Here is a 24,768-nt window from a genome sequence, read left to right as displayed (position 1 = left end):
ACAGGAACACAGCAGTAGGTATGAACAACAGCAATTAAGGTTTTACAAATTCATTTACACTAAATGCATCTCAAGCTCCTTTTTTGACATTTTTCTCTGCCATATATACAAATGCAAACTAATACAACTTTTATTTCCCAGATGCATGGAACTTGAAAAAACAACAACCCAAAACAAACAAGAAAGCCACAAGGCAAAGCTAGAGGCTCCAGAGCTGTGCTGCTTTCAGCACACTGGCTCCCTTGTCCTGAGCAAGGCAAGCCAGGCAGTTGAATGGAAAGGTTGTGTTTGTTTTTATAACCCTCCTTAAGCACTTGTTTGAGATGTGATGAGGAGCTGGGGGTGGGTGGGAGAGCATAAAGTTAAGCATTTCCTTCATTTGTTAGAGTACAACATTTAAGATTGGAAAATGCATGAAGAGATGCAAACTGTAAAGGAACGGCAGCATAAGGTATGGAAGGGGCGGGGGGGGAGAAGGGAACCAGGGGAAACTTAGGTAACAATTAAAAAAGTGCACTTAAAGCTGACTAAACTGGGAAAAAAAAAACACTTATTTCTAAATCAATCCTGCAGTGAAGTTATTGTTCAGAGCAACTAGGAGAAATCTCTTTGATAAATGTCAGGATGAGATGTAATGGCACAAAGCGTTCCAAAACAAAGCATCGTTAAGCCACACTTAATTCAGCAACAAATGTAAACTTCAAAAATAAAAAAAAGTTGTGTAGTTTGGCATCGTTCCAGGTCACTTAAAAATAACCACTTCTAAAAAGGTGGAAATACAGTTTTATTCTTCCTTTCCCATGTTTTCTATGGCCCTCGTTCCATGCCCTACCCATGATTCCTGTGACCTCTGCAACAACAACAACAAAAAATTTACATCCAGATGTGAAGGGAAAAAGTGACTAGCTTGATTGCCAAGACTTCCTGCGATTGATATGAATTTAATATCCGAGGACACTCTACGACACCAGGGGGGGCTCTCTGATTAGTTTATACTGGGTGGCTTCCAGGGAGTCGAGCCGGATCCCATGGACACAGCCTGCCCTGCAAACAAACGGAGGTCCATGGGTCGGGACTGACAGCATCCTAGAGGCGGTGTTCAACATACCCTACAGGGGTACAGCCCAATTTACACACAGCTGTTCATTGAAGCCCTGCACAATTGGAACCCTGCAACAAGCACCTTTACAGGAACTTTTAAGGCACACACACTGTGAACACATGAAGTGTATGTTGAAAGTTACCTTAAAAATGTATAGATATAAAATAAATAGATGGGTTGACATCAACACCACAAGCTGTTGCATTCCTTTCTGCTTGCATGCTACAATTTTAAGTCTATTAAAATCACAGACTGATGTCAGATTATTATTTTCTTTCCTGTACCCACTACAAATTATTTCACCACTGCCTCTTCTTTAAAAAGCAGCTCAGTAAAGCCAGAAGAGCAGCATCACACCTCTGTGACACAACGAGCACAGGAATGGCAAGCAAAAGATTCGCTCCTACATTTCTCACATGAGAACACTCAACTTGAAGTGCTTACAGCTACCAGTTACAGCCAACACTGAGTAGGTACCCATATCTGAGAGTCAGGTTCTCCACATGAATAAATGCACATCGGCAGTGAAAAGCAAGTGGGTAATAGCTATAAATTTTTTATTATCTCTGACTGCAGACAATGAGACATCACTTGTTTAAAAAAAAAAAAAGGCAAATACAGTTAGAAGTTTTCCATGCATTTTATAGGCTGTATGTTAACACACTCTGAGACTGAACAGATGTACCACTGATAAAACATCCCAAAAATACTTTGCCCAAGTTTTTGCCTGCGCTTTCCAAAGAAAAATCTCTCAAAGGATCCAGGAGCTTATTAAATAACTCCAAGTTCTTTTCTAAGCTATGTAGTGAGATTTGTAAATTAAGATAAGGATGTCATCTGGATGCTGCAGTGGTCTAAAAAACAAAGTAAAAAAAAAATAAAAAAAGGAGAGAGTAGAGGGATGTGAGCAGTGAGCCATTTTTCTGCATTAAACGCACAATTTGAGGCAGGATAATATCTAGTTGATGTTCTTCTCATTTGCCTCTTTATCCTCCCTACCAGGAAGTTCCATTAAAAAATAAAGTAAAATCAAAGAAAAAAGAAAAATGAATAAGGTCCATTAAAAAAAAAAAAAAAGACATTAACTATCTGTCACTTCAGCCCTGCTACTTTCAAGGATCTGAAAAGCACTTCAGATTTCAGCCCTAAGGAAAGAAAAATCCTACAGGTCTGAGATTTCCCTCTGAGCAATACTCTGTAAAGGAAATACAGCTTGTGGATGGCCTACTTGTACATACAGCCTCACAGACTGCAGGAGCATCCCACAGGATGGCATACAAAAGGCAATCTGTAAAGAAGGCTGTCTTCCCATATCAGTGACAGGAAAAATAACCCATGATGTGGCCTGGCAATTCTGCTGGGTCCACACCTTACATAGGAATGCAAGAACCAAAGTACAAATGCTCAGTAAGACAATATTAGTGAGCAAGAGGTGTATTCTGCTCTCAGTAACACAACAGCACTATGGTATGAATTAAAGGTTTGCTCCAGCAAGGTTTTGGACCACGTGGCATTCTCTGCAGATTCATCTGCTGCAACTGCTCAGCTCAGCTATCTGATAGATAACCATTGCTTATGAAGTACCATACAAATGTGGCATTCCTAGTCACAGCTTACAACTGGAAACATCACATACAGTTTTGTTGTGCCTGAAACAGTTATCCTACAGCCATTGCTGCTTCTGCACTGGAAAAAACAAAACCTCTCCCTCTAAATCATACCCCTTGAACAAGGAACACTCTGGAAACACTGCTGGGGAAATATGAGGCTCTGAACCAAAGAAGTGGAAGAAGTTCCAGGAGTGGGGATGAGTTCAATCATGAAAGGTTATGCACAGAGAAATTTATTTCCTCGGTTAACCTCCACTCTAAAATGAGCCACCAAGCCCTAATGTTAACCCTTGAACTAACAATAAAGACTTTAACAGAGATATATACACACTTCCAGCAAACCTGCTAAAGAAAGGTGCAACCATTTTTGTCTTTGCTCACTCCATTCAATTTGGTTGGGAGCTCAGATGTAGCAGCATTAGCGAGGGTACCAAGTTCAGTGCCCACAACCTTCCGTAAAGAACTCCATACAGCATTGCCCATACCTTCTGGATTTTTTTCATGGTCAGTGGCATTGATCCCTCATTGCCCTGCATGAAATGACAGCTCATTAAGACAGCTTACTGTTAGATTTTGGGAGCAATGTTCTTCTGGAGAAAACACATTTCTAAGACAAGCACGTTCATCGGGATAGGAGCAGATAGCTGCATCTCTCAGCATTTCAGAGCTCCAAGTGCCACGTGAACCTTTTACATTATATTCAATGCTCAGGTAGAATTAGTCGTTAATACACTGCAACCTTTAAACAGCCTTTGCACAGGAAACTTGCAATAGAGAAAACAACAAGTGCTATGAGAAAAGAAGGTACTCACATAGTAAGTGTAGCAAGGAATTATACACCACCGTTTCGAATGAAACTTGCTTTAGCACATATTAAGGAATCACAAAGACTAACAGATCTTAGGCAGTGTTTCTGCCTCAAACTTAAAAGCCCTGACTGTGCCCTGGGGCACGACTCAGACCGCTCCATTAAAGCGCCGTTAGGATTAGAGCTGCTATTGATGTGGGTGGTGTCACTGAGGACACAAGCACCATTCTGGACATAGGATTCACAGAAGATTTGTGAAATGCCATGTCTAATTTAGCGAAAACTAAAATAAACAGAAGTCTCAGAGAGGATGTATTACAATAGTTTCTTTATAGCGATGATAAAGGTATTGCATTGGACAGGGTAAGCCTAATTAGAAACACTTCTCAAACCTCTGGGAAGCTGCCCACTGTGCTGAGTGAGCCAGCAGAAGGAATGAAAAACCTGGTTACATAGTTAAATTTTTTTTCCAATGTATATTTCAAACCAATTACAATATCACGTATACATGGAACTCCTATGTGCATAATATTATGCCTTTAACTATTACTCCAAGGACATCACTGGATTATGCACCTTCTGTTTTCCTTTTTTTAATTTTGCAGCTGGGAACACTAAAATACTAAAAGCTGAGATGAGAAACTTTCTACATTTTACCACCATTAACAGTTTCCAATGAGACTATTCTGAAAATATCTGTTTAAAGACAAGATGCGGGGGGGGGAATAATGTATTGCACACATGACTATCATACATACAGTTGAAACTGTATTTTACTGCCGTTCAAACAAACAGCAATACCAAAGGAAGTGTATCTTCTAAAGAAAGTGCCTCTTATAGGCAAGGATCTGCATGAATGCAGGGCAGCAGAAGCCGTGCAGTACTGTAATACCTCGTACAGTAAATAAATCCTGCAAGAAAGAATGCTTTAACCTTGTGTTATTCCAATAGCAAAATAAACATCACAATTTTATCTTCTAGGTAACTAGGTGTTTAGCAGCATTATCCTTATAATAGGCAGCCTTGTACAAAAACACTTTAATCTCATTATTTCTGTAATTTTGTTAGCAGCTTCTTTATTTTTAGGAAGTCTTCTGCATATCTCCAGTAACTTACACAGTAAGTAAAAGCACAGCACACTTCACATTGCTCCATGACAGCACAGCTGTCACTGACTCAGAAGAAAATCTCACCACCTCACTTGGTGAGGGATTTTTACAGTAACCATTTTGGAAGTCTACATCCCAAAATTCAGTACCATCATGTTTTATCAGCTCTATTGATTTTAAAAATAACTAGACTGCATGGTCCAACCAAAAAAGGATGGCATCTGAAAAATAGTTAAGAAATCCTTGAATTACAAGATGGAAAGTTTGCTTTGAGTGCAGTTACAAAAGAACATACACAGCTGGCCATGTAGTCATTGTGCTTCTCTGTCTCAGCACTGCAATGGGTTTTCTGGTGAAGTACACAAAAACGAGTGCTTTCTCACATGGATAGCTTGCTACCAGCACAGTGGCAATCTCAACAGGAAAACCTCTGGACAAAGGCAGCAGTAACTTAGATCTGAGGCTGAGCTGAAACACTGCTCCTACAGCTCAAGTGCCAGTTTTGCGTTCTGCAACACCTAAACTGCCAGCTTGTCTGTTCCATTTGCAGCTGCAAAACTAGCAGTCTTCCACAAGACTAGAAAAGGGCCCCTGAGCTATTATTCATCTAACCTATGGTGCTTGTTTTGGGGATACTATCCAAAGAGATTTTCAAATGTTTTCAGAAAAGAGCAATACAGAGACTGAAAACACGTTTGGGATGGTAGCATACACATTTTTTTTGTTTTATTATAAAAGAAGGAATGGATGCACCATAAAATACATGAATGAACACTGAACATTTGGTGAAGTGGTAAGGCAGATACCAGTGATGTTTCCCAATACTTTGTTATCGAGAAGACCCCCATCCACAGAGGCAAGGCATTATAACGCAGCCACTGGAGGCAAGGGAACTTTCTTATTCCCACCACTCATCCTCTGAGTCATCCATCTGACTTATTTTTAGGTATCTACGTTAAAAGGTTCCAATGCAGCAGGAGTAGAAAGAGATGAAAAGCCTTGAGAACGTTGAAATGTTACCTTCCTATTCAATGCTCCTGTCTTAACGTATGTCAGGAAGTTAATCTCAGCTACCGAGAGCTCACAGTAACATGAATAGCTATGCAGCTCCTCAGAGGAAGGTTGCCATCCCCATGCCCAAATGCTAGAATCTTGCTATTAAAATGTTCACTGGTTTCCAGGAGCATTTTTATTTATTAGTTAAAAAAAAAAAATCATTGAACATTTATCCATCTGAGCATGAAATACTTTCAGAGGGACATCTGAATTGATAACATTAAGAAAGGATTGTGATCCTCACAGTAATGCCTCCCAACCTGCTCAGGGCCCCAGCAGGGAACAGCCCAGGGAAGGGCAGCTCTGCTCATGCAGTTCTGCTGGCACGTCTTCCTTCAGTCTCTGAGGGATGACATTGGACTGCTGATCCAAACACAACTTTCAAGTTTCTTTTCCCAAACACAACAGTCATTCAGGGATTCATGCACCTAGTGTTAGTAACAGGTTATTCAGGAAAAAGACACTATCACAGAATTACAGAATTGTAGGGGTTGGAAGGGACCTCCAGAGATCATCGAGTCCAACCCCCCTGCCAAAGCAGGTTCCCTACACCAGGTAGCACAGGTAGGCATCCAGGCAGGTTTTGAACATCTCCAGAGAAGGAGACTCCACCACCTCCCTGGGCAGCCTGTTCCAGTGCTCCGTCACCTCACCGTAAAGAAGTTCTTGCGCACATTGGTGCAGAACTTCCTATGCTGCAGTTTCCAGCCGTTTCCCCTTGTCCTGTCTCCGCTCACCACTGAGAAGAGTCCAGCCTCGCCATTCTGCCCCCCACACCTTAGATATTTATAGACCTGGATCAGGTCCCCTCTTAGTCTCCTTTTCTCAAGGCTGAACAGACCCAGTTCACTCAGCCTTTCTTCATAGGAGAGATGCTCCAGGCACTTCACCATCTTTGTGGCCCTCCGCTGGACTCTTTCCAAGAGATCCCTGTCTTTTTTGTACTGGGGAGCCCAGAACTGGACACAGTACTCCAGATGAGGTCTCACCAGGGCAGAGTAGAGAGGGAGGATCACCTCCTTTGACCTGCTGGCCACGCTCTTTTTAATGCACCCCAGGATGCCATTGGCCCTCTTGGCCACAAGGGCACACTGCTGGCTCATGGCCAACCTGTCGTCCACCAGGACACCCAGGTCCCTCTCCGCAGAGCTCCCCTCCAGCAGGTCATCCCCCAACCTGTACTGGTGCATGGAATTATTCCTCCCCAGATGAGGAGGGGAGATGAGAGATGTGCCATCTGAATAAAAATGGTGTGAACTTGGATATTCGATCTGAGCCAGCACCTCTGTCTTTGCTTGGCTAAGACAAACAAAAAAACATGCAATGAACTTAATGCACTTTCATTTTGCTCCTGTCAGTAATGTCACTTTTGTTATAAAACATGCAGCTTAGATTTAGAGCCTTACAGATGAAACATATGGATCTCAAAGACAAAGCCAGAAGTCCACGTTCAGTGCAGAAACAGATGGGTACCCATCTGCTGAAATGCCTCAGGTTGCACAAAGGTAACAGCTCAACACAAGACGATACTTGACCATTTAAGTTTCTTAATTTTAAACCACTCCTTAGAAGCATTACAAATACGGCACCAGACAATTTGTTACATGAATACTGGATATTATTACAGACCTTCCATGCAAGCAGCAATTACGCTCTTTTTGACCAACACCACCATCTTCATTGCAGTAGGATCTGAAATACATTTCCAGCTTTTCAAGTTGAGTTTCATAATTTATGTGGCAGATGTGCAAGGCAAACTGCACAGAAAGAGATAAGCCAAGAAAAACATCCTGATGGCCACAAATGAATAACGACTTGAGGGAGGAAGGAACTATAAAGCTATTTCCTGTGCCTTACAACTGCTAATCACAAAAGACTACCGAGTAAACAAGATACCCAAATCCACCTCACAAATACCCTTTCAAAAAAGACAGTGACATAAGAATCAAACTGAATCCTGCTAGAGCACTTGGAAGCTTTATCATTTACAGAAACCACCACAACATAGCTGAAGCCTTCTGTAGAAGTTACCAATTGCAGCTTGCTATATTCTTCATGTTTTCTGTAATTGCTATGCTATTGCTGGAGTAGCTTTTACAGATGTTAGGAAAGAAGAAGCAACCAATTACATGGTAGTCTTCAAGCACACTTGTGCAAGGAATGAACACTACCGCCCTTTAATTTAAGGCTGATTTCATCTCTCCACTACAGATTCCCTGCAGTGGTGTGTTAATACTTCTGCATTTTTCTCTGAAATCACCCCTTTGTGGTTTACACCATCAGATACACAGCTGCTTTAGATACTGTAGTTTGTCAACAACTACAGAGCAGCAGTGCGTGTTACTCCTCCAATTGGTGAGGATTCTGACATGACAATACCACCAACCATGGCCTTGTACCACCTCTACATACAGTATTTTTTCATCTACAGACCAGCTCTATTTCTGCATTTCTCCATTCTTCACAGGATTTTAGTTCCAAACACCCAATCCATCACATTTTCCATTCTCTAGTCTTCATCAATGACACATCTTCAAGTGTACATTTCTGCAGTTACATTTTAAAACTCTCAGTGCTTTCATTTTATGTACTACTCCATTCAAACACCTTTATTAAAAAGTTAAAATTAATCAAAACACTTCCTTTAACCTTACAGTGGAAATAATACCATGGTGTTTCAGTATTAGTATTCAGTTTAAATCTTCATTGATATTAGAGTAAAATTACATCTACATCATTCTTATGACAAATGAGATTCATCTTCAGCATGAAAACCAATTCCACAAACAAGTGAAAAGAGCTGCCTCTGAGGCAACATTTGACACTTTGGTAGGAGAGTTACTTGCTAACACAAACATTTTTTCATTGAGACAGGCAACACATCCTTTGCAAGGATTACAAGTTCCTGTGTCCTTGCACTCCTCTGAGCACACACCTGGCGTATCAGATTTAAGCCTGCTTCATAGGCTCTATTACCATGGATTTCCAAAGTTCAGTATACTATACTTAAAAAATAGCAGCCATAGAGTAAAAAAAAAAAAAAAAAAAAAGTGGAATGACAGAACTTGGATAACTTTGTGTAACTGCAGAACTAAACATATTTCCATATGCAATTCATTACTGCACAGCTACAGTTATTTTTGCTCACTTACACATCCAGTCTTCTTCCTACACTTCAGATTTTTCCTCTGCAACAAGCAATCTGCATCAGTTATAAAAATATTTTAAAGTCAACTGCATTGCTTTACAGAATCCAGTCAGATCAGCCTTCCTCCTTCAAAACACAGCAGAAATCACAACTCATTTTCAGTCAGATGCTGCACCTTTAATGTTTTCATAGAGGTGATCCAACCAGCTAACAGGAGTTGTGAAAAAACGTTTCACTGAGTAGCACAAAGAGCAAGAGAAGTGTTTATGATTGATTTTCTGTAGAGTCAGTGCTTCTTACATGAGGAAAAGAGCAGTACAAAAAGTAAACCCCAGTGAACATGGCTAGATTCAATTACAACACAAAACTAAAAAGCTGTTTTTCTCTGAGAAAGAATAAAACAATCAGACTTCAACCTAATTTACACCTTCCAATCCACGGCATTTTCTTGTATTTACATTCATATAACTTCAAGAGAAACTTTCCCTGAAAATTAAGAGTTCCTTTCAGGTGTCTCCAACACATTGCATAAGACTCCTGAGCACAATATCTAATGCTACTGCCCTCCATGTAAGCACAGAGCATTAAGATAACATTTCCAAGCTCACAGCTCAACTGTTTTAGTGCGCATAGAAATCCTTGGCAGACACAGAGCCTCCAAATTACTGCAGCCTGTGAGCTTTAATGATTGTTGCATAAAATGTTACTGTTGTGAGAGCAGCATCTACAAGAGCAGCCAGGTCTTAACCTTACTCACAAATAAAAGGTGGCAGAAGTTCTCCGACAATAAGCCAGTTGTAGTTGCACTCAAGAGGAGACAGTCAACTCAGAAACCGTGCAACCTTGACTTCTTTGTATCTCAGACTTCCTGGCACCAGCAAAATTCAGTGGTCTTTGGATGGAAGAGGAGGATGGGCAATAAAATAAGTAAAAACTTTATCAGAAACTTCTTAAGACATTTTGCCAGTGGAATGTCATAAGTAGAGGTCATCGCACAACAAGTTTGTCTCCTACTTCCAAAAAATCTTCTAGCTTTCAGTGTATCCAGAGAGTTGTGCCAGTACTGCTTTAACACAATCCCCCAAAGTTACATCTTCTTTGACAAGCCCTCCTTAACACTACAGCTTGTGCAACCCTGAGGTCTCTGTAACTGCTGATTCACTACTTGCACAGGTGTTCCCCCAGGAAAGATTCACAGTAGGGTTTTCCGACACCATAAGGAGCACACAACAGTTGTTAGCTTACAGTTACCAAACTGGTCAAGGAAAACATGCAGCTATGCACACAAAGTACAATAGCTGAATCGTTACAATTAAAACCATTTTTACTCTGAAAAGCAGTGAATAGTGCCTGCAGTTATGCACCTACGAATGGTGCACAACTATTTGCTATTGCCATTCACACCAACTTACAAACAATGCAAGATTTCTTAGTTCAAAGAATTAATTATGATTTGAATACGTCAGTTGGCAGAATACTTGGTGTGGACAGAACAATACATACACAATAATACACGTTTCGGTAGAGTCAAAACCAACTGTCCTCAACTGGACCATGCTTAATGATCCTTGCAGTTTCAGCTATCCCCTTCATTGCAGGCTATGCACCATCAAAACCTTGCTCTAATTCCAAGCATTACTCTAAACACAAGCTAGCTGTTCCACTAGGAGAGGGATGATTAAATTTTAAACAATGACATTGAAGCTTTTATCACAAATAGATCATTTGCTGCTACTACATAACCACTTTGGAAATGCAGCAACACGCGTACTCCTGGACGTCACAACACAAACCTTCATCTGCAAGCATTCTGAGTGGGATAAAGGTGACCCCCAATAACTCCTCCAAACCAACAGTGAGCACCTGTTAAAAGCTTTTCTCAAAGCAGGCCAGATTAAGTTTGCAGCTCCCACTGCCTTCAGCTACAAAGCTGAGTACAGCTTCACACTTCATCTGCAACGTAGCCAGCTATCAATCATATTACCTATGGAAGCCTGAGAAATGCATCTCAGAATCTGTATGTATCTAGATGATACATCTAAGCAGCAGGTGAAGCTACTAAACAAAACACCTGCAACTGCTGCTTTAGTACAGCCTCATGTCCTAGAAAATGTCTTAAGACAGAGATAGAAGCTGCACTGCACTTTTTGGAGTAGGAGAAGAGAAGGAGGTGGCAACAGTTTACGCAAAGTTATCCAACTACAGGCTCATTGCTCACATGTCTTTCAGAGGAACTTGCTATGCAGGAGATATTCAGTAACGGTTTCAGAGACAAATGAAACCAACATCTTTGTTTTTCTAAGATGAGTAAATTGTAATGCGATTCATCTTATTTCTAAACAGTCCAGAATTAATTTCACAGTTGCTGATGTTCATAAAAAAGCCTCTCAATATCTCTTTTCAGCCTTATTTTTTTTTTTTAATGAAAATGAAATAAAACCAGAAACCGAATGTAGATGTCACTATAGGAAAGTTGATCAGCTTCTCTTCTCAAAATTGGGTCCTTACAGCCTACTGTTTATTCACTGCTTCATGCTGAAAGCATCAGTTTTTCCATGGAGCCCTGCAGTAACTGCTATACTCAACAGCTCTAAGGCATTTGCAGTGTTTCCTTTCCTATCCGATACCGAAATCCAGTCCACAACAAACCATTACATTTATCAGACTATTTAAGAATGATGCCATCCTTAAGTACAATCCAGACGTATTCCATTCAGTCTCAGAACTTTTTTCTGCACTGCATTACACAGAACCATAAACAGGAATGTAATCAGAGCCACTAAACTTGTGTTTCAGCCTCTCCATCACTATCTACCTAGTGATGTTTTCCTACCCTTTGGCTAGGAAAGGGAGTTACAAACCAAAGCCTTTCCCTCCAGGTCACCTTGCTAACACTTAAAAATAAGAAATTCAACATCTTAAAAATTAAAGTGGAAATAAAGCCTTCAGTCTCCCAGGGAGTACTTCCTACTTTAACAGAGCCATACAAGGACAGGCCTGTCCAGCATTCTAATTCCTGAGAGTGTAAAACAGTAGAGCAAACATGCAGTGATAACTCCACAGAATACACTGTTGTGCTCCAACAGTTTAAAGCTCGAGGCACAAAAATCATGGAGCTCTCCTGCTATGCTTTCACCTTCCTCCAAGTCCTCTTTCAGCATCCAATAGTCCTAAAGACTTCTTGCTTCCTCTGACGCAGGATACACACCTTCTGCAAACGGTTATTCACTCTTGTTCACACTGCTCTGTTTTATGTGGTAATGATCAGCAGCTCTGCACTTTGCTTCTCCCCTTGAGCAGACAACACTTCAGCTTCCTGAAACATTCCTGATTCTCTTTATTTCCTTAATCCTTCCCTTTAACAATATTGTTTCTTTTTCAGTGTTTCTGAGAAGCAATAATCTTTTTGCTTTGAACCCCAATAAACTATTTTATCATCTCCCTATCACCTGCAAGGATTTCATTTTGAAAAAAGTTTCTTATGCTTCTGTTGCTCACAAAGACTTTTAGCTTTAAATTATTTTTATTATTACAAAGCAGTTCTCAAAGGAATATCTTGAGCCACAACCAATGCACACCTCAGGATCAAGTCACATTTCACTACCTTTGTCTTCCTGGTTAGTTGGTTGATAAAACTAAATCACCAATCATCTAAATAAGCATCGTTCTCAGTGTAACACAGGCTGTAACACGTATCCAACCCACACATCACCCACTGTTATCACTTTTCCTGTCCACGTTGCCTCTCCAACACCCACATTTGGTGGGAGAACATAAAGCAACACAGCCCTCTTACCCCTCCTACTCTTGCTCTGACCTCAATCCTTCAGCCCTGAGTTCCAGTTTCACAGGTATTTGGACTAGTTGACACAGTTTGTTAACATGGTCTGAAAAAGTTTCCCTCAGCACAGTGCTCATTCATTCAGCCCTTCGTGTGTTATTTGGTGCTCAACCTACAGCACAGCCTTGTTACCCACACAGATTTAAAAGGGGACACTGGCAAAGAGACTTACCCAAAAATTTCCGGAAGCAAAAGAGTCAAGGTTCACCACCATATGCATCCGTCTTGTAATGAGTTCAGAAGACCGAAACCATTCATATCACACGCACACCTCTTACCACAGACCCATAAAGAAATATTTTTCTCTTCATCAGCTTGAGGTTCTCTTAAGTCTGTTGGCATCTCCTGTTGTTTTTTAGTGTAATCATAAGAAAGTTTTGCTGACATCTGGTTCAGGCAATCAGCAGCCACCCCAGTATTTCTGCTCCATCCAGTATTCAGCCACCCTCACGCTAAAAAAGTGTTTTCTCTGTATAGGAATTGAATACATGTGTTAGTCTGTGCACATTATCTCTTAATGTCAGGTTTTACTCTCAACTGCACCAGAATTATTACTGCAAGGAAAAAAAAAATGCACCAGGAAAGCAAGCATCAATGTTTCAAACACACACTGGTAAAAAATAAATACATTTGCAAAAAGCTTAAATTTAAATGATGTCCCTACAAATGGCAGAACAACTTAGCTTTGTTTACTATACAGCAGCCACTTGTTAAAAATCTCATCTTTTCCTGCTTCAGATTGTCCCTCCTTTAATGCATTTGAATGACCATATTCCTTTCCTGCAGTAAATCTATCAAGAATAAGAAAAGTCAACACAATCCTAAATAGATTAAATTAGCTTAGCACCTATTTTCTTTTGTCAGTTTCCCATGAAGGCAGGTAACAACCCAGAAATCCTTATGCTATCGCTTTAAGCATCTGGACAAAGTAACTTAACCTATAAGGAATCAGTGGTTAATAATTAACAGCTGAGTGCCCTTCTACAGCTATTCACAGCAGAATACCCAAAATGAAATGGCACAAGCAACAAGAATGCACCATTCAGAGCAAGTGAAGTATTAAGGTATCAGAATTACAGCATTAACATCCATTGTATTTTTCAAACTGCTATCTCCCATTACATAAAAAGGGTATCTTGGCAAACTGAGATCCCACAAGTTCACCAGCAGGCATTTTTAGACAAACCAAGTGTTCTTTTTCTGGAATGAGTCTGGCAGATGGCATACAAATTAACTTTCAAAATGCCAAGCCACATTTATTTGGGAGGATAACGATGCTTCCTCTCCTTTCATAGGTATCATTTATTAAACTGGTTCCTCCAGGAGATCAAGTAACTCTTACGTCCTAAAAAGGTAAGAAGAGCTGTTTCACTTGCCTTGGAGCCCCAGTTTTTACTTCCTGTCCACATATAAGTGATAATCTCAAATAAAACAAAGTACTTAGAACAAACCAATTTCACTGTAGTTCAATTGAGGAGCAATTCATTCAACTCACTAACAGTAAGATTACCAGAATTTTATGATCTTGTGTAGGCAGTTACAAAAGTAGATTACAGTTTGTAATTAACAAAAAACCTGACACTGGCAGTTTAAAGGCTAAGAGAATCTACTTTCTAATTAGCAGTCTATTAGCACTAAGTTTCCAAGCTGTCCCAAGGAACACAAACATCTATTTGGCAAAAAGAGACTGCTGTGATAATTCACTTTTACAGTAAACACCTCCGAAGAGAGGGCTTCTCCCCACCTCTCTTTAAGTGAAGGAACAGCTAAAATAACTCACTAATCACCAAATGAGGAATAATTAAGAGACAGCAATCACCAAGGTACCACCTCTATTTACAGATAGGTGTGTTAACAAGAATTTATTTTTCAGAAGCAAGCATCTATCTAGAGCAACTCCAATGAAATTAAATGTTATCAGAAGTCTGTTCTCTTTACATTCAAAATGGATCTACAGAAATCTTCAAGTGAATATGTCATTGAGCCCAAAATCCATCCCAAGGGTCACAAAGGGATGCAGTTCTACACTACAAGTTTCATCTTGAGGGAATACCGAATAGGTTGTATGTATAGAGACTGCTTCTGTATCACATGAGGGATTGGTGACCAACCAACAAGAAAAACAGTTATTGTTATGAGTCAGGATCAAGCAAACAAAAACCATGCTCCCTAACTCCCAATGGGTCTCATTACTATTACAAGAGATTCAGAAAATGCAGGTCCGTCTCATTACACAAGCTGAATACAACTAATATTTCTAATTGTATCCCAAACGACTCAGGTAATATCTATTAGGCGTGCAGTGTTTAAACATTTAGGATAGGACACTATCTGGAGGGAGGGAAGAGTATAAAACACAGTGTGGTAGTTATGTTAAAACACACAAATACACCCTAAAGATGCTTGTCTGATTTTAAATGGCAAATCAAACACATCCGAGAGATGCAATCTATTTCAAATAACCGCTCTTACCACTCTGTAATAACTGAAATACATGCCACTAGTACTTCTCATATCATTAGCTACACTTTTAACTTGAAAAGAAGGCATCTTTCTCACATGAAGATCTGCATAGCTGTCACATCCCAAGAGCATTTCCAGCTGGAATCATTCAAAATCAGACCACACAAGACAGCTGTCTATTTCAATTTATATCCTCTCTTACTGATTTGGGACCTGAGAGCAAAACCCTGCCTGGTAATTCACATCCCCTTGCATAACAGTGATATGAACATGGGAATGTTAGGTCAGGAGCCTGATATCCAAAAAAGAGGAGCGACCTTAACAAATGTCAACTGAGAACTTAAATTTGTCATCTTTCACAGAAGCTTTGCAAGCAACAAACCACTAACAGTGCACTTTCCAAACTGAGTTAAGTGCATTATCAGAAAAAAAGTCCCACCCTATCTTCCTGTCCTTTCCCCTATCAACACAAGGGCTTGCAGTGCCATAAGCAGCTGCTTATGCAGCACACTGCCAAATTGAATGTTAACCACAAAAGGCGGTGGCTGGTTTCTGTTTGTTTTTAAGCCATATCAGCAAGCTAGCACAAGCAAATACTGAACTAGCAGAGGCAGCATTAAGGAATGCACAGACTACAAATGGCCAGGTATAAGAGCGGGGTGTTCTCCTTCAGTAGGAACTATCACCAAGAGCTCCTCAAACTGTCTGTGAAATTGCATCCTATCAGCACAGCTCAAGTACTTCAACTCATACTCTCCCCCGTCTCCCCTTTATCCCCAGCCATTCTTATCAAAATTCCTTCCTTTATGCCAAGTATGAACATTTGTGCAACCACAGAATTAACTATACCAGGGAACTGATCCAGTGGGGAATTAAATTGGCAGAAACAACTGGTTAGCCTGAGAGATACTCTCTGATCAAGCAGAAAGTATGCAAGTGCCAGCAGCCTGTGGCAGACAGAAGGCTGTGAAACCTCAGCCCACATTTACTCTGACTGTGAAACTACAACCTAAGATTTTGTGGCTTCAACTCTGTTTCCATAATTTGCTATAGCACTGATAGTGTGAGACTTCAGGGCAAAGACAAGAGGAGACTCAGTCACATTTCCACATTTGTGTGTTCTGAACTGCCAACCTACAACATGATGCCTCACTCATGCTTCAACAACTCATCCACATTTTCAATATGCTTTGAAAGTAATTATACCCTGATTAAGACATATACAGATAATCAAAATATTAGCACAGAACTGAGCCGAGCACCTTGATCCATTTGACTCGTTGGCAGTGATGTAGGTCAGACTTGCTTTGACCAGTTTCATTTACTTACCAAGAAAGCAGAGACCTAGTTTTAGCTCTGGCAAGGCAATGCAAAACTATGTTTTAAAACTACTTCAAGCAGATACAAGTTCTTGAACACACACCCCATTTAGATTCCCTGAAAATACAGAAGGCCATCACCTTTGCTAGTACAGAACACACTGCTGTTACCTTCCACGGGGCATAGAAGGGTAACAATACATTTGAATGAGCAGTAACAAAAGCATCACTTTAAGGAGTATGTTGATGAAATTGGTTGTAATTATTTTACACTGACTCTTAACATAAACTACAGCTTGTACTATTTGCTTACTTTTGATTATTCCACTAACTGAATATTCAAACAGGAGAATGATATATCTATGCACATGAGATAACAGAGCACGATACTTTCAGAGATGCTTATCACCAATACTAAAGTACATGCCCCAAAGACTACAACTATTTTTATTGCTGAATTAAAAAGGAAAAGAAAAAAAAAAATATCACTGTAATGCTTTTTCTAAGTTTTTAAAAGAAGGAGGAAAGCCCTAGGAACCAAGTGCTATGACAACAGGTTGACAGGCACGGCCACACTGCTGCAGAGCCAGATAACGTGAAAATACAGCTTTGCTTTGTGTTCTTAAGACTATTCTCTCACACTCATCTTCTGCTAACTGGGCAGAGGACAAGTCCTTGCAGGACTGGAGATAATAATCACCTTCTTGTAATAATGACACGAAATGCTGTTCTTAAAGCAGTTACCAGCAGGAGATCTCTTAAGCAGCAATAGAAGGACAACTCATGCAGCGAGGGTTAACTGTCCCTTACATGAAACAATGAAAATGCTCATTGCTCTGAAGATCTTGCTTATGCAAACCAAAATAAATCTTAAATATAGAGAAAATTAAATGATCCTGGAACTAGAGCAAGGGAGTTTATGGGAAGGTCAGATACCAATGGACTAGCATTAGACAGTTATTTACCCTTTCACTGGATATATCAGATGACAGATCATTTACCATCATACTGGCTACTACTAAACCAGCAAAGAACCACTTCATTACAGAAGAGCTCAATAGTCTAAAAGGATGAATCCATGTACCACAAGAAAATGACCAGTAAACAAGAACAATTACAGGCACGTTGAAAAATAAAGTAGTTAGGTGAGAAGATTTAAACCCTCTCCAGCTTAGTAACAAGAAGGATCCTGTAGCTCAGTCAAACTTGAGCACACTATAAGCAATAAGCAACTGACAGCTAACTGTAAGACTGTAATTGCAATGCAAGTTACTGGTATGTATTTACCATATTAGTAAGTATAATGCAGACATTACGTGAGCTAGCAGGAAACAATAAAAGACTGGGAGTCAGCAAATCTAGAGCTGTAACCACTATCAATCCATTGCAAGTTAGTCTGCCACAACTATCCTTGCAGTTTTCTTATTTGTGAAGCAGGATTAATCCAAAAACCTCTACTTCTCAGCTGAAGCACAATGTCTCATTTGCACGCACCGCTTTAGGCTACAAGAGCTAGAAACTGCAATGAATATCAAAGCAATCATTCACCCCATTTTACCAAGATTTTACCATTCTCTTTACAGCTTGTACAATTAGAAGCACTAAGGAAAACATGCTGTTCATTAACTAGAAGTTCTCTCCTAGACAGCTGTACTGGAGCTGATGACAGCAGCTCCTCCAGCTCTTCCCTTTCCACTTACACCCATTCAAGGAGGAAGGGTTTCTAATGTAAAATCAGAACAAATTATAGAGGACCTTAACGCCTAACTCCACAAATAAATTCTCATGGGTATAAACGCTTCGAGCACTCAGCATTTGTACAAGCACTATAATCAGTTCTAAAAGTTCTAAGCAAGACAGTTTGTTCTCCATTTAAAAATATTACTATACTTGGGCAATTTGTCAAGCTTGCAAAATGTATGAAAGCACAGCTTTGTAACACTTCACTCCGCAAGGTGAGGGAGTGCCAGTACATTCCTGCTCAGTCATAACAAGGTGTGGCCAAGAGAAGTACCAGCAAAGCAGCTTGGACTTGGCTATGGGGACAAACAACTGAAATAGAAGAGGGAAACAGAAAAAAAAAAAATAAAAGTTAGGGGGATGGCAGCTGTCACGTTCCTAATGCTGACAAGAAATGCACAGGCTCTCCTCTTCCATATGCATCCTAGGAGCTCAAAAACTCAGTGACAACATTCTCATCCATCTTAAATTCAAGCGAGCATTTGGATTATGCAGACCTATCCTCTTAATCCTGTTACTATTTAGATGGTTTCTCACCTTCCCATGTGTGGTATGTGCTTAAAGTGAGCTCCCACATTCTAAGGTCAAGTGTTTAACAGATCACAAAAGCTAAGAAAGGTAATAGTTTCCAACAAAGTTGCTACAAAATCATCACATCTTAACACAAACAACAACCTAAACTCACTGTGACCTACATGTTTGTGACAGAAACCAGCTGGCAGAAACACTAAGTTACAATCACACCTCATAGAGGAATTACTTTTATGAGAGGACCAACTATCTTAGCTAATTGTACATGCTTTAACGCTGTCCTTTGCCTTAAGTAAAAGAATTTTGTGCTACTTTAGCAGTGTACAGCAGCCTTTCAGGAGAATAAGAATCAGAAGATCTTACTTTAGGAAAAGGGAATTTAAAAAGCCAAAGAAATGATGGTCTATTTTTCACCTGGCTACAAAACCAAGCCAATGTTCCTGCTCCAGCCTACTTAAAACCACTTTGAAAAGGTTTCTGAATATTCCTTGCTTTCTTTTGAAAACGCCATGGAGTTTTCTTTGTAAAATTCCCCCAGAAATTTTACAAGGAACACGAAGCACAAAACATACTTGTCTAACAAGATTAAAAAAGGAAGTTGCCAAGTTGCATAATACTCTAGATTTCAACAACCAGGACTCCAGAAGTAGAATTGCAACTCCTTTTGCCCATGCAGCTGTTTACTGACAGTACGGAGACACCTGGTTGGACCTTTGCTGGTTGGATTTTCAAAACACTGATGCATTCATACCAGTAGAAATTGGACAATTCAAGTGTAATCTGCTTCTACACAGTACTGGTCAGCTTGCAGATCCTACGCTTCATGCAGCTCACACACAGTTTCTATGTAATGCTTACATCCAAGCTGCATCACAACCGCAGAGTTACTTCAGAGCAGGAATGGAGTAACGTGAACTCACTGCTATAAGAGCTGCAGAACATCCAGGACTGCTGTTATCAGCCATTCAAAGACAAAGCTGCAAAACCCACAATGCAACAGAGCAGAGGCACAGCAGATGACCAGCGTACTTCTCAGCTGCAGAATGTTCTTAGAGCTCACACTCCTACCAGCTATGTGAAGTATGTGTGCTTCTGCACTCTGTCATATTAAGATGTTGGTATGCAGCTCTCCAGGTCAGAAGAACTGGCTGCCTTTTTGCACACAGTGCCTGGCCTGTGATGGCTGCATATTTCTTCCGCAAACATAACCTAAGTCTATGGCAACACAGAATTCAACAAAAAGCCTATCACATTACTTCAGCAGTGACTCAGAAATGCCAGCTCACTCACTAATTTTACTTCAAGCACCACCCTGAACTTTTACTGAGCCACCAGAAACGTGTCATTTGAACCAAGTTTACAGTTGCAGAAGGAACAAGCTGATCATGGAGGGCTGCATTTGTACAGATTACTTTCCAATTTAGCTTTGACCTACTCAGAGGAAAGAAACCATACAAGTGAACGTTTCAAAAAAGTGAAAAGCTGCCTTCTAGAGTTAAATTATTCACATAATAAATGTGAAACAGAACTTATTCCATCAGAAAAAAATACACCACCTAAACTGCAAGCTAACCAGTCAGAAACTCAGTCTTATTCCACACATCTGAAGAGTTCCTGCACTCACTGCTGCACGCAGTACCTGGCAAAAACTGGAGAGCAGAAAGCATTTGGCATTAAATCAGAAACTGCAAAATAAAACTTAGGACAAGAAAATTTCACTAGACACAGAGAAGCGTTATTAGTGATGTGGTTTAAGACCCAAAGGTCTTCAAAAATCCCAAATAGAAATGAGTTATTACCGTTTGATCACAACTGAATGAGGTACACAATACTGAAGGTGTAGAGTTAAATTAAAAACTAAGAACAGCAACGTTAGCAAATGGGAGCAAAACACAAAGCTCTCTGTCACATCATAGGCCATTTTAAATCTAATAGCTTATGTTCCATTTTAAACATTTTTGTTGAAGTAGGCTGACAAAATTAATAGCAGGTTAACTACGTATTGTAGCTTACTGAACTTTCAAACCCTGAAAAACATTTCATACAGGTCCTTCACCATGACATGTCTGTGATCCAGGAGAGCCCTCAGCCACCTAAGGCCCAAATAAAGCTAAGAGACAGATAAGCAAATTGAAATACTAAGATGATAAGCATCAGCAGAATGTAGAACCGATACGTAAAGGTAACAGGAACCACAAAGAAGTTGAAGTTTGAAGTAGCAACATTTCAGTCTTCTTGCATGTTTACAAAAACCCAATAAATCATACTGTTTTTAAAGAAAGACATTCTAGTTCAAGTCCAGTACAATCCTGACTCAAAATCTGCAGTTACTGATGTGCTAACATCCCTTAGCTGCCTTTGTAGAGAGTTTTGTAAGTTCATGATTGTAGTTTTGCCTTAAGACAGAAGACATGATGACAAATCCACCCCACACACAATGAGACTATTGATTTTGACGTCTCTAAACACCATTCACTCTCCAGGCACTGCGCTTCACCCCCTCTCTTTCTAAACACACAATCTTCTTTATTTGGACCATGTTATTCCCTGAAATTGAGGTTTACTCAACAAACATTTTGATTATTTGAAATATTCATTTCTTACGCTTAGTTTAGAAATCCAGCGCATTTACCAGCAAAGATTGTGATGCACTGTTAAGCTCAATAACTTACAAAATACTCTTGAAAGTAAACAGTTTTAACACAGTGACAGTGTCACAGTGCTACTATTAGACAAACTGAGGTACATATGCAAGTCTCAACATTCCCTGGAAGCATTATTTTCAGTCCTAGAACTCAAGATGAGCCTCTACGGGTTACCCCATATAACGCAAGGCAGTTAAGAACTGTTTAGATGTTTTTTGAAGTTAGAAAGAATTGATTTTGAAAGATTTGCTGTTAGACCTGTAGGCCCAGACACAATTAAAACACACAGACTCATCCAGTACATAATCATCTACAGAACTTCAGCAAATAACTCCTACAAGAAGTTAACAATTGGATGGACATAGAATGGAAAAGCACTCCTAGTCTCCCCCTAAAGAAATATTATTTCAGGAGGCAAAATGTGATCTTCATTATGTTCTCCCCACTACAACAATTTTTTCTCCCTCATGGAAGAATTTGAAGAGTGACAGCAAAACACAGCAATAATCTCACAGCAACACTGTGAGCACAGTAACCTCCAGGGAGTAAACATTGTAAATATCTGAATTAATAAAAAACGTAATGTCTGGGATGGTGCATTTTGCTCCTCTATCACACTTCACCTCCTAAGAGACCCAGGGGTGCTCGTGAATCAACGGCAACTGCAGCAGGGCCCAGGCATCAGGAAGGAGGAAAAGGATTTGTGAACGTGGCAGCTTTGGAAGTACTCCGTGCCATACAGGTGGTTCCTCACACACCTCCCTCGTCCTGCCCCATCCTTCCCCGTGCCCAAAGCAGCACACGCTGACACTGAGGGCTCACAGCTCAAAGAGGCACGCAGCCCACAGACCTCGACAGATAAAGGGAAGCACCTAAAGGGGAAACGCAGCTCGCCGGGAGCGCGAAGGCCCCGAGGAGCCCGGCAGGGCCCGGAAGGCAGCCTGCCATAACGGGAAGGCCAGAGGCTGGCTGGAAGCCGCCTCTGCCCAGCAGAGCAGCCAGGCCTCGCCAGGAGGCGGGCAGACGGCACCGGGCCCGCACCGGGAGCCCGGAGGGAGGGCGGCGAGAGCAGGAGTCGGCCGGGCAAGGAACGGGTGCGAGGCGACCGCCTCAGCAGGGGGAGGGGCAGCGGCCATGTTGCGAGGGGAAGCAGGGGGGGAGAGCGGGCCCGGCTGAGGGGATGAGACCGAGCCGCCCCGGCCCCCCGCCCAGCACGCCCGGCCCCCGCCGTACTCACGCCTTGTCCACCAGCTCCCGCACTTTCCACATGTTAAGCATGGCGCCGATCGTCCGGAGACCTCCGCGGTCTCGCCGCCCTCTGCCGCCGACCCCAGGAGGCTCCGCACGCCGCGCTCCGGGCAGCCGCCGCGCCGCCGAGCCGGGCCCGCTCCGGGCAGCCGCCGCCTCTGCCAACCGAGGGACGCGGCGCCACTCCCGGAAATGGAGGGTCCTGCACCGCCTGCTGGGAAATGTAGTCTGTCGGTCGGCGGGGCGGGTTGGGGAAGCCGAGCGGCCCCGCAAAGCCTGCCGGGAGCCACGCGCCGTCTGGGCGCGGAGCGGCGCCTGTGCGCGCGGGGGCTGCCGGGAGTCGTAGTGCGTGGCTCTTCCCACAGGAGCGTGGCGGTGTCCTTTCACCTCGCGTCACCTCCCTTCGCCTTGCAGGTCCCCGAGACCCCAGGAAACACTTCATACAGCGCGGTGGAACCGAGCTTTTGTGCCCTGTTTGGCTGGCGGAGCAGCCGCAGCGCAGCCCCGCCCCGCCCCGCCCTCACACCGCCGCAGCACCGAAGCTGTGGGCAGCGGTCGCCTCGCTGCCACGTGGGGCCCGAGGGTGTGAAAGGTCTGTACGAAGTGCGGTTAAACCGCAATACACAGGCGTAAAAGTCACGCCTGATGGACGTAAGGAGCTCATTACTAAGTAGCATTCTGTCTTCACAACTGTTTCTTTACTGGTCTCCGCCTTCCCTGAGTTTGAGGTGAACTTGCCAGGTTCACTTGAAGGCCTGCGAGAGGATTTCCAGAAGAGGAACAAGACAGGAAAGCAGACAGGAGGGTGAGGCATGTGCACTGGCTGAAGCAGCACAGCCCATGTGAGCACAGCATGCACAGGAACCTGGGATGCTCTGATCCAGAAAGACCAGGAACTGACAGAAACCCAAGGGAGAATCATGTACATTAAAGCTTCCTCAGGAATATTAATTGATTTAACATAGTGCCCTGGTTTCACCTGGTAGAGAGTTTTCACCAAGCATTGAAGACCATCTTTAAATACTGCCTATGTGGGGCAGTGAACAGGCATTGCAGCTCCTTGCATGGAAATAAAGGTGTGAAGTCAGATAAGTGACATTATGATGAGGATTCCGAGATGATTTCTTTTCATACATTCACTTTCTTTCTCCATCAACTTGTTTTCAATGTGAATTTTGAATGAACACACATGAGGGAGGATTTTCTGCTCAAGAGAAGTGGAAATTTTTTGGCTACTTCTGTTGGCAAGTTATGGGACAAAGCAGAGTGCCTGGGTATCATGGTTAGTCCATAATTTATTTTTTATATTCTTGATATCTATTTCTTCCTTTTTTTTTTTTTTTTCCTAACTACAATATTTATATGTAAACTTTATCTAAGCAACCCTGTAAGCATTTGCCTTTTAGTTTAACTGGTTAAGGTGACCACATGAAAAAGATGGATTGCAGCAGGTCAAGTAACAGTCACCTCTTTAGATAGTTGGTAGCTCATCTGCCTGTTTTCTGACATCCCTCTATCTCTTTTTACATAGGTGCTTTCACACCTTCTGTCTTCTGAACATCTCAGTGAAAGCTCTGGGAAATCTAATTGAATATAAGAACATCTTGAATGGATTATCAAGTCACTAACAGTAAGTACTATATGTTTATATGAATAATGCAGGAACTGGTGAATGTGGATGGATTACTCCCAAGATATATCTTTCTCACTTTCAGTTTTCTGTGGTTTGGTGTCTTGGTTCTGGAGTACTGATCTTACAGCTTTTGTTTAGGACTTGCTTTTATAAATTTACCTGGTTGCTTTTTGAATCCCTTTAGATTGGCTTACACAACATGCCTTGTGGTGATGTATTCTACATTGAACTATTGTGTGTAGTGCTGGAAAACACTTATTTTTGGGTGTTTTAAATTGTCTGCTTTAAAGTATTACTAGTACAAATGTCGTGGGAAATAGTGTATAATAATTTCCTGCTACTCCTTTCCTTGTCAGCTCTGAATTTTGAGATCTTTGGATTTCTTACCACACAGTTTTTTTCACTGCGCTGAAGACTTTGCAGTATACATATTTTCTCCTTGTTCAGGAATTGTGCCATAGCTTCATGATTCTGCTTAATCTTTTCTGAAATGGAAGAAGAGGAATCAGCACTGT

General features: G+C 41.4%; 1 protein-coding gene and 1 long non-coding RNA gene across 2 annotated transcripts in view; one reads left to right on the top strand and one right to left on the bottom strand.

Moving 5' to 3' along the window:
- The window catches only part of CLINT1 (clathrin interactor 1), a 46,791-nt gene extending 23,990 nt beyond the window's left edge, over window positions 1–22,801 (bottom strand). Inside the window, exon 1 of the mRNA XM_048960173.1 lies at window positions 22,610–22,801. Within this exon, the coding sequence (XP_048816130.1) occupies window positions 22,610–22,650 (41 nt within the window). The 5' untranslated portion in view covers window positions 22,651–22,801. The remainder of the gene's footprint in view (window positions 1–22,609) is intronic.
- A 427-nt stretch (window positions 22,802–23,228) lies between these two features.
- Window positions 23,229–24,768, top strand: part of LOC125700339 (uncharacterized) — a 187,093-nt gene continuing 185,553 nt past the window's right edge. The window contains exons 1-2 of the long non-coding RNA XR_007379864.1: window positions 23,229–23,902; window positions 24,152–24,250. This is a non-coding gene — a long non-coding RNA (uncharacterized LOC125700339). The remainder of the gene's footprint in view (window positions 23,903–24,151; window positions 24,251–24,768) is intronic.

The sequence above is a fragment of the Lagopus muta genome, chromosome 14, assembly GCF_023343835.1.
Source record: "Lagopus muta isolate bLagMut1 chromosome 14, bLagMut1 primary, whole genome shotgun sequence".
Lineage (NCBI taxonomy): Eukaryota > Metazoa > Chordata > Aves > Galliformes > Phasianidae > Lagopus > Lagopus muta.
This window is presented reverse-complemented; position numbering and strand designations above follow the sequence as displayed.